This window comes from Phaseolus vulgaris, chromosome 5 (genome assembly GCF_000499845.2).
Source record: "Phaseolus vulgaris cultivar G19833 chromosome 5, P. vulgaris v2.0, whole genome shotgun sequence".
Taxonomy (NCBI): Eukaryota; Viridiplantae; Streptophyta; class Magnoliopsida; order Fabales; family Fabaceae; genus Phaseolus; species Phaseolus vulgaris.
In genome coordinates, this window is record NC_023755.2 from 28,806,684 (window position 1) to 28,817,817 (window position 11,134).

General features: G+C 32.6%; 1 protein-coding gene across 2 annotated transcripts; it reads right to left on the reverse strand.

The window, feature by feature from the left end:
• Window positions 1-337: 337 nt before the first annotated feature.
• Window positions 338-10,907, reverse strand: LOC137834474 (protein disulfide-isomerase 5-3-like). Of its 2 annotated transcripts, XM_068642516.1 has the most exons (15): window positions 10,699-10,907; window positions 9,115-9,205; window positions 8,861-8,955; window positions 8,183-8,240; window positions 7,389-7,573; window positions 7,178-7,235; window positions 6,714-6,754; window positions 6,549-6,623; window positions 3,101-3,157; window positions 2,489-2,555; window positions 2,200-2,343; window positions 1,697-1,918; window positions 838-990; window positions 670-747; window positions 338-590 (listed from the first exon to the last, which is right to left on the reverse strand). In XM_068642516.1, the coding sequence occupies exons 1-15, from the start codon at window positions 10,737-10,739 to the stop codon at window positions 513-515; spliced, it is 1,443 nt and encodes a 480-aa protein (XP_068498617.1). In that variant the 5' UTR covers window positions 10,740-10,907; the 3' UTR covers window positions 338-512. The 2 variants fall into 2 exon arrangements, with proteins under 2 accessions (XP_068498617.1, XP_068498618.1); XM_068642517.1 differs by having other exon boundaries at window positions 419-747; window positions 10,699-10,891.
• Between the last annotated feature and the right edge of the window lie 227 nt (window positions 10,908-11,134).

Below are 11,134 nucleotides of genomic sequence, written 5' to 3' on the forward strand. Positions count from 1 at the left end.
TAATTTTTTTAAAATTCCCTCATTTACATAAATTCAAACCAAGCATTTTCGATTATTTACCCTCTAGTGCGTGTGCGTTTAATCTTGAACGAAACTTTTAAATAAAAATATTACGTTTTTTTATAACTTCAGGTATTCTAACATTGTAGAACCAAACACGCCCTTAGGTGGCACAAGGGAGCATATCAAATTGTTCATTTTAACCATTTAGGTAACATTTATCAATTTAGTCCCAATATCTCATTCAAAATCATTAATCATCCAATACAATAGCAACATTATGTTATCAACATAACAGTACAAAAAATTAGTGGAGGCAAAATACATGATGAATTTATGGAGTTCCCAATCCATGTAATGATCATTTAACTGAATAAAAAACTAAAAAAATATTATATTTTTATGCTTTATAGTGGATCTATAGATAACAATCTGCCAAAAAACCTCCTCGCTAAAGTGGATCTGGCGAAATCACCATTCCTATGCTATAATATATTGTCAACAACTATCTATCAAAAATTTTTGCCAAGCTCAACTTTTTTCATTAGTCTAATAGTGTTATGCAAAATCGAGTCCAAAATTCCAGCAACCTGAAAAGCACCAAGAAGACTCATCAACCATACAAATAGAGGACAATACAGGTACTGAACCACAATATGAGATACAAACCGTGAAAACGCCCCCAATAATAGCACACACATTTGTAATGAAGTGAGAAAAGGACTTCGGATTTTCCGTTATTAAGACCTGCTCACAAAAAAATAAACATGTAAACCAACTGAAAATTATAAAGGAAAGTGGAAACTTATTCAAATTCCATAATCTCCATTAGCAGACCTGCATGGGGGAGAGCTCAAGATGGAACTTAGCAACAGGAATGTGTAAACTCTGTGCCACACTGCTGTGCGCTGTGTACTCATACTCCTCAACTAATTTATGATCTTTTCTTGTTATCACCTCTGTTTTAACTATCTGAAGGTAATGCTCCATCTGTAGCCCACAGATATCAGATAAACGTGTAAATAAATCTCCAAGCATCGGAGATGCGCTCATATTTTCTGTAGTTATCAAACATCCATGAAAGAAATAACCATGTTTAAAGTCACCAAAAGATTAGATCGTATTAGAAGTTGTGTTATCTCTGAAGAGGATATTAAAACCTAATGAAGGAACTTCTAAATGGATTTATTGCCTCCACCTCAATGTTGCTTTCTTTTCATTTGTTATCCTTTTCGATGCTTCAAACAGAGACTACAGATGCATGCAAAAACCCAAACATCTTTAGGTTCAACAAGTTCACACATTTTAGATAGCAAAACAAAGAGTTAAGAAGGTTGAAGATTAGAGAGCTTTAGAAATCAGTCCATATAACTTTACCATAGCTTTTATTTATTTCTGGATTTTTTATCCTAGAAGTCTGGCAGCATTCAGTAGTGTATAAAAATTTCCAGATTATGAGTGAAGGAGAAGTGCTGGAATGCAATTTATAGAGAACAATAGGTAGTATAGTCTAAAAAATGAATAGAACTTCATCGGGCCCTGGGCATCCTATATCTACTGCCTCTTGCTCTGGCAGATGCAGGTCTATATAACTTCTCCATTCATAATCAAATATGCTGATACAAACCATAAAAAGTCACATTCACGAATAAAAAAGTTAACGAGTTAGAGCTTTTTATGTTAAATATTAACTTACAGTAACATTTGCTCCAAAATCACGAGTGTTGATAAATGACAGGCCATTCAGCCTGTCATGGCTGCTACCAACATAAGGTATCAAGCGCTTCACATCACTCATAACCCTAGGTGACACTTTCCTTCCAAAAGATAAGTGGTTTACGACATGTGACATGTTCATTTGAGAAGCATCAAAGGAATGGGCATCAGATCTAGCTGAGATGATCAAGTTTCCAGGAACCTGCAGAGAGCAAAATAGCTTCTGTTTCAGCATAATATACGTATATTTTTTAAAAGAATAGGAGGTCATCCCCTGTACAATTTGTTTTTGTTATTTTAATATTAAAAAACAAGAGCTTCTATTAAAAGCAAAGGACAAATTAAAAACAAGGTAGGAACCAAATGTATCAGTTATTTCCAGAGCAATGTGAATGTTTGTTCATCCTCGCACTGAAAACAAGGAAGTACTGGAGTCTTTTTTACATTACTGTAGAAGGTTAATTTATCCATAGAGAACTATACCTTCTTGACACGCACATATCCTTCAATTCTACATCCCCCAGATGATGGTGCTGGTCTTTTTATGTGTGACGCCAGATTGGATTTATCCCCCGAATGTGACTTTTGAGATTCTGTAGGGAGAGACGCCACTAAATTATCCATTGTCTGCAGGTGAGATACTTCATATCAGGTATTTTTCACTCTAATGGTAAAGAGGTGTTGTTCGATTACATTAAAAGGCATTGGGTAGACTCTTTCAAGTTAAACTTGATTCAAATATTGCTAATTTTTAAACTACATATATGTTTACCTTGACTAGGCTATCTGTGTCGCGATCACCATAATAGGACTCGTGATCATGATGTCCATGGTCAGTCCTGAAATAGGAAAGAAGATTAGATATGATCAGAAATCTAAAACTTTAAAACCCCAATCACTGACAAAAGAGGTTCAATATTCCGAATGTACATAAACAATAGCTATCTAGATATTGATCGTGTTGATTTCGTTGAATTGAGATTGCCTCCAGATAGAACTATTCACGGCTACGATGTTCAAGAAGGAAAAGTATCAGCAGCAGCACCAAGTTACCTTTCATTACTACTATATAGGACATGACTAACATCACAAATTACCATATGATCTTCCTTCTAAAATTAAGCTGGTCCACCTATTCCAAACAGACATCCTTGCATTCTCCCAAATTTTCTTTCATTACTATTGGTCTTTAATCATTATTCCCGTTCTATACAAGATTTGAGAACCGTTCCCATAATTTTTGGAAGGAAAAAAACTATATGTCACACTCATGGAAAAAAAGGTAATATAACTGAGCAAATAAACAAGCATATAATACCTCACAAATCGCATGCATACAAGTATGTTTCCCAAAAAAGAAGTGTAAAAGATCTTGTAGTGTTACCTTACATCACTTCCTTTTCGAAAGATACGAATTGAAGGATACCCTTGTACATGATGGCTGGATATTGGAATGAATAGCAAAAAAGACGAGGAAAAATAGCAAAATTAGCAAAAATGACAAACGTTTACTTTCAATCAAACTCAATTTATAAGTATGGTCAAAGCTTATCTCCATCTTTACAGTAAACTAAGCATATATCTATAAACTTATATCATAAATTTGTTTGGTCATAATCCATGAACTTGACATGATTCTAATCTCCTGGATGCAATGACATAATACATTACATTATATGACAAGAGAACGAATATCTTTGTTAGAATATATGGAAATCTCCAAGGCTATCCTGATCATATCTTTGATACTCTTTTAGAACTGGTTCCCATATAGTAGGAATATGATTAGTATAAACAAGGGTTAGAGCTCTAAGTTTTATGATCATATCAACACATGTAACACATTACACATCAAATAGTTAAGACTTAAAAGAGACTATTGTCCCGTTTCTTTTCTCTATGTGCCCTTCCTAAATTGGGTCAAACATCCAAAACTCAAACAAAATCCTTTTTTGAAAGCTTTTTCATCAAGTCCGACTTAAGATTGGGGGCTATGTATTGTTAATAAGTCTTATCTCCTATTAAAATAGAATGTAACTTATCTAACAGGTTTGTTATAGGGTCTGCCTAATCACAAATGGAGGATTCAATAAAACTACTCATAGGCAAAAATCATGAAAATATTTACTTGTGGTACTTGAGATTGGTTGAGGAAAATACAAACTTTAATGATTACATAACAAAACAACTAACTAGGACTTATAAAATAAACTTTTAACTATGAGTATACTTACTCAATTCTGAACACTCTAATTTGAGGTCACTTAATCTTTGAACTAGAACATTAAAGTCATTTAAGCTTTGAACCATAACATTAGTGCACACCGTAAGGTCAGTGAAATATTTCTCGACACTCTTCTTTAAAAAAACCTAATGTAATAATGCGAGTCATTTGTGATAATTGTCACTTTTTGAGCTTCATAATCAACAATAACTCATCATTGTCCTTACCTATTTGCAATCTTAAATAACTCATCATTGTCCTTACCTATTTGCAATCGCTTTTAAGAGAGAGAATGAAGCTCTTTTTTTCCTCTAAGAAGTAATGTAAGACCAAAGTTTCAATTGTTTCTCTATTTCTGATCTCAAGAGAAAGAATTGTGTAGAACTTGCAACATAGAAGGACAATGAAAGTAATTTCATAATTTCACAATCATGAAGAGTTTTCGTAAATACATTTGTTGTCTCTTCTTTCATTCTCTAAAATTGTTTACTAATACTAGAATTATTACATTACCCTTAAAATAATTAATAAATAATTTATTTTTTATACATATGATATAAAAGAAATATTATATTTTAAGACAATAATCGAATGATTGATTTCATAAAAAAATTAATAAACATTTTATGGAATATATACTGTATTGTTTAAATTTAAATATATGTTCAATATAAATATTTTTTTTATTTTAACAAAATAGTTTGTTTGAAAATATTTTAAAATTTAGTTGTAATGATTATAGAATTTTAAATATCTAGAAGATAAATACTCTTTTTTAAAACATGACTAACTCATTAACAAGTTTATGATAAACCAACTTTAGATTAGCTAGAGTCTAGCCTTATAAGAACTAGGGTTGACTATAAAATATAACCATGAATGGCTCCAGCTCGACTGGAGTTCGACCTTAGAAGGACTAAAGTCGACTATAAAGTATCTCCATGAAACAACTTCAGCTTGGTTGAAGTCCAACCTTAGAAGGATCGTCACAAAACAGCTCCAGTTCGACTGAAATTTGACTTTAAAAGGACTTAGGTCGACTTTTAAATATCGCCACAAAAACAACTCTAGTTGACAACTCTAGCTCAACTAGAGTTCGGGCTTAGAAAGACTGAGGTTGACCATAAAATATCTTCATGAAACGACTCTAGTTGAAATGGAGTCCGGTCTTAGAAGAACAAAGGTCAACCATAAAATATCGTTACAAATCAGCTCCAACTCAACTGGATTCTAGCCTTAGAAAAACTAAGGTTGACCATAAAATGTTTTCACAAAACAACTCTAACTCAGCTGGAGTTCGGCCTTACGAGGACTCAAGTCAATCATAAAATGCTAAAGGATGAACGATAGGATAGTGCATGATCTTATCCGATCAATTGGTTGAAAGATATACACATCTCTCGGTTAAAGGTCAACCTATTTTTAATTTAAAACAAAATTGACCAAGGCATTTTACTTACGGTGGTTTATTAAAGCCTTGTAACACTACACATGCCTTTGTTCCAAGTAACCGCTCGCACAACGCATCAATCCCGCCTAACCATGTAGAAGACATGACAGTTAAGGGGTTTCCCACTCTGAAACGATGCTATGTTTGAGAGTTCCGATGGAAGCTTCTAGAACTAACACTAATTAAGTCTTTTCGTTTAGTCAGACTCAAGATTGGAGAACTGTGTATCGCCATGGATGAGTTGAACATCCAAAAGTCAAACAACAACCTTTTTTTGAAAGTCCGATTCAAGGTTGGGGTGAGCAAAACTCACTCAATCACTCAATTCTGAATGTTCTAATTTGGAGTCACTTAAATGTTTAATATTACATTTCAAATCCTTCCATTGTTTTCTCTCTTTCATCCAGTTTGAAAAATCTATCCCACTGCCTTGAATTGCCCCTACGTAATAACTAATACGAGTGATGATAGGTGACACTAATCGATGAAAAGCACGTTTTTAATAATGGTAAAATTGAAAAATAAAGTCCATTTTCTATTGCCTACACATAATTATTTTTGCACATCGTCCACAATACTAAAACTCTAGCCAACAGTGTTGGATGTCAATTCTTCAATTTTGAGATTAAACTTAACTATAAAAGATCAGCTTCTAAGGTGAATATTACTACCTTTAATATACTATATTTTGGATATATTTTTAGTTAATATCAAATCTTTAATAAATTTCTCAACAAAAACTGGAAAGAAAAATATTTAATATCATCTTAGAATATAAAGTTTAATTTTAATTCAATCTTACCTAACCAGTTTGTAAGATGAGAGTTATCCACATTTATATATATTGTAAATTTACTATATCTCTAGTTGACTAGAAATTTAAAACAATAAGGAGTTATTCTCTGATTTCTTCTTATTTTCTACTGCCAGAAAGTTTAAATCTATAGTCATTGTTTTCACCAATCCATCTGCGTACCTGCCTTTATTATAACTATATTATCTCTGTACTTTAAGCCACGGAAAAACTTTCAAAATGATATATATACGTTTCAGTAAAATTATAAACGATAGAAAACCTAAATTATCAATAAATACCACAGAAAGATCAAGCACATTATCAGCTGCAAGTAAGAAACTGAATTCTTAAAAAAGGGGTACCTCCTGCACAATTCTCCATTTTGAGTACAATCTACCCTCCCCATAACAATACGACCATCCGTTTCTGGATCATATCTACATAAAAACGCAATCGTACAAATAAGACATCAAATTATTAAAGTGTAATTTCTAGGAATGAGAAAAACACTGTAAAATTTAAAGTACCTCTCTTTAATTATTTTAGATGCTTTTTCCCATGAAGGTCTCTGAAAGAAAAGAGATGATGAAAGTGTCATAAAAAACTTTAAACGTTAAACAGAACAACTTCTACATGATTTCTTTCATCACAACTTAGTAATTCATCAATCATCTTATATAGGCATATTACATGCATTGTGCAGCACTTACAACCTTCGAATGCCATATCATGTAGGCTTCTGCATCATGAAGTTGCATTAGTCACCATTAAAGTGTATTTGTTGATGAGGTTGCATTGCAGTAAGCATTCAAATTAGCCTTTATCTCTACTGTATTGTATCTACCTAACCGAACGATTATTTCTTAAGGAATAAAAAGTTATTAATAGTAGAAACAGAAAAGTTAATGTATTTTAGACAACAATAAAGACACGAGGAACCCCTTATTTGTTGAACTAATGAGGAAACAAGAAATGAAGATAAAATAATTACCAATCGTTGACTCCAATAACACCAAGGAGCATAAAAATTAATAACTGTAATTGGAAACCTGCCAAAAGGTTACCCAAAATGGGGTTAATGGTACAAAAATATTGTTCAGTCCTAGACATAAGAGAGAAAGAACTATTCATCTCTCATATAGCTGAAACTCAAAAAATATAAACAACATCAAATGAATGAATTTCTTGATTAACACACTTACTGGTGAGCATATTTATCAAAATTATCTGTTGTGAGTTCAAGAGCACCTCCAATGGATTCTTCATGTTGTTCATTATCGTGCTTTATGTTAGTAGTAGTTGGTTCTGAATGGAACTCGTTACCAGTGGATCTTAAATTTGAATCAATAGAAAACTTCCGAATTGTTTTCGTTAGATTCAGCCTGTTCTGAAAACAAGAGGTCGCAAATTAAGGACAAGGATGAAATATCAACAAACAGAGACTAGAAGGAATTATAGCACAGGAAATCATAAAATTCATAAAAAGATGAGGATTTTGTCATTTGGAACGTAAGGAATAGTGTGTAAAGAAGTACCAAATCTATTTGAAGTACTTATATTTCAGTGCCCTGGCTTCACATTTAAAGGGAAAATAGCATATAGAATTTTGAAAATCTATTAATGAACAAATGTTCTGAAGGCTAAACGTATGTTTATTTAATAACACTGAAATTTCTACAAGATTCAATTAACAACGTTCCTAGTGGATAACTACAGGTTCCTTAGGTCTGAATTCACAAAATTATAAAAAGTACCTTCCGTGAATAGTATCCTCATGTTTAGCCAATTCTTTGCCACTCATTGTTAATGAATATATATGAACTTATTACGTTAAACAAATGGAACAAATAAATAAATGGAGATATTTATTTTATTGCTGGTAAACTCAGGGAGTATATGACACATTAAGTTAACTAATCAAAAACCAAAGTACAATTTCTTAAACCAAAAGCATAAATATTTAAGAGGTGATCGAAAGGAAATAACTAAAACTTACTGTGCCCAGCACGTCACTCACATCAACAGCTGCAAACTCGCATGAGAGGGCAGGAAAACTACAGTACAAATTGAAGCCATCAGCAAGAAACAATATATACAGGACAGGAAAGTTCATAAACAGTAATACACAGTAGGAATAATACGATAAATAGCTATAGTTGTTGTATGAATAGAACACAATGATCACCGTCATAAAAATCATAATGAAACATATAAAACACAATAATCACCGCGGCAACCCTTGATTTCATGTCACTTTCATGAACCATCACGCCATATCAAATATATAAAAATAATTCAAACAGGGTTCCAGTTTTTTATCTTCCCATCCCAATTCCAGTTTGAAAAGAAGCTTGAAAGGAAGAAAGAGGTGTATATATGAAAATTAATAGGTAAGTAAACCTCTCGAAGGAAATAATTTCTGTCTAATAAAAAGTCATATTACAATTCATTTTCTTTAACAAATTAACCAAAAGTTTAATGTTCAAGTTATCAAACCCCTAAGAGGTACCCTTTGTAGATTCTCAAGTGGAGAGTTACACGCCTTCTTCTTGATAACAAGAGTGATGGTATACAAATATTATGCAGCACAAGTTCTACGCTGTATATCAAACCCATGTGGAGAAAACAATGAAGCTATATACAAAGATAGAAAAAAGCCTATTTAGCCTTTTACCTCATATTGAAATCTATACGTAAATAGTCCCCATCACTACTCTTGTCAACAATAACAGATGTAGCGGTGCTGACAGACAAATAACTATTAAGTTCCTGCAACACAGTTACAAGTAATAAATCAATATGAATTTTGACAACCAAATTGAGGCATGAGTGTAAATTCTAACAATGAGACCTAATATCAATCCAAGAACACATGCATCAAGGCTTCACATGTGATAAACATAAACATTAGTGGTAAAAGCTACAAACCATTCCAAACAAAAACACCATGCAGAGAGCTGCTACTATGGATAACCCTGCTCCGGATAATGATGCCTCAGTTAAATCTCTTGGGATTTTTCTGCAGACAGACAACCAGTAGACACATTTATTAGCAAAAATATAATTTTATGTGCATTCAGAAATCCACCCGTATATAATGTGAGTACTTTTACTTAAGTAATTTAATTTCTTATTCCACTCTCCCTCAAAGAATAACATGTCATTCTTTCTTGTTAGGTTTTAAAAAAAAAATTGCTACCATTTATGGTTTTCAGTTTTCACAAATAATTACAACATTAACACTTTATTTTTATTTCAAAATAGGAATCAACTTAAAAACAAAATGACTATTTTCTAAATATTTGTAAAAGCAAGAAATAAAAACACAAAATATTTTTTTTTCTGACAAGCAGGCCCTTAATTTTTCCTTTTCAAATATAAAAATTTATTTAAATATTATTAAACATATCCTACTTTTCAGTTTTAAACATCTTCTCTCTTTAAACCATGATTCCACACATACTAGATGAATTCCGAGAAAAAAACGTGCAAGGCTCGGGATATTTACAATTAAAAGTTAAATTGATTGTAACAAATACACTAAGTGGACTACATATACCACCATTTCTTGTGCAATTTTAAATTAGCCTAGTTGTCACTGACAGTATAAAACATTTAGCACTTTCAGTAAACAACGAAGTAGCATATCACAGTATTTGAAAAGGCTTCTCCCTACCGGTGAAAACATTAAATATTTTCTCGGAGATGATAGCACATGGTCCATAGTATAATATCTCAAAATTAAATTCACCAATAAAATCCAGAGGCTTTGCTAATAAAAATTAAAAACACTTGATTCCTTATACATGTATATGAAGTGGAACATGTTGACAAGGTTCCATGCATATGAAAAAGTCTTTATTAAGAAAGACGAATATCCATTTGGATTATCTATATCCTCAACGTAGAAAGTGGTCAGTGCACACTCCAAACAAAATTCAAAACTAAATCCTCCATTTTCTTGCCTCCATTTTAGCATATAGACACACTGATTAAATACCACATCGTCGTTCTCTTATGCTTCACATTTCCCCGAATCACACAGAACTCACAAATTAATCCGCGGCCATGTTAGCCACAACGTCAAGTTTTCTGGAGTGTCCGTAGCCACAATTGAGGCCGTATATCACATTTATCTATAATATTCCAAATATCACAGAAAACGACGAAACTGCGATTGCAACCGCTTTTAAACATTTACGGAATTCATAACAGAAGCAAAACAAATTGAATTGACTTACAGCTACACCAAAAACAGAGAGTCACAGGCCACGAAGAAACCACATATAGAGATGACTAAGCGAATAACAGAGAGAGAAATAATCATTATATGAAGCAATCCGTAACTACACGTTTACGATCAAATTAACGGAGCCACCGTTGCAACTGAAGATTGGCGCGTGCATTCAATATATAGATGGATTGAACGAACAAGGTGATCCAAAAACATGAAATGCACGATTGTGGAAGAAAAGAAAATAGAGACAGATGTGAAGAAAGGAAGATTGTTACCTGTAAAAATCCACGGATTTGAGTTTGCTGGAGGAAATCATGGTTGCGAGAAAGCGGAATTTCACGGAAAATGGAAAGGTAAAGAAAAGAGGAAGATAGATGAAGGGGAGAATAGGAGAAAGCTCAAATCCCGAAGGATTGAGATTTGAGAGTGTAATTGAAAATGTAATGGTATAGATCGAAGGAGAAGGAGTTTTTCTTCAACTGTTAGCTTTTCCGTTGAGTTTTTGTTCAATACTAACTAAAACTCCGCGCTCTCTGTCTCTCTCACTCGGTTTGCGCAAAAATTATTATTTTTTATTTATTTTTATTTTAAATTTGTGATGATACCACAGCTCAGTACTTTTCTCAAATAAAATAGTATCAGAAAATACCTTCACAAAAAAAGTATAAAAAACTCTCACAATAAAATATGACTAGATTTTGGAAGACTTGT

Bases quoted from the DNA above. Each gene is read 5' to 3' on its own strand.
- LOC137834474 (XM_068642517.1), bottom strand. From the start codon at position 10,739: ATGATTTCCTCCAGCAAACTCAAATCCGTGGATTTTTACAG. The intron at 3,158-6,548 runs GTACCCCTTTTT...TCCAATATCCAG, and splicing joins AATGGAGAATTGTGCAGGAG to CCATCATGTACAAGGGTATC. The intron at 991-1,696 runs GTAAGTTAATAT...TGTGGGCTACAG, and splicing joins ATTTTGGAGCAAATGTTACT to ATGGAGCATTACCTTCAGAT.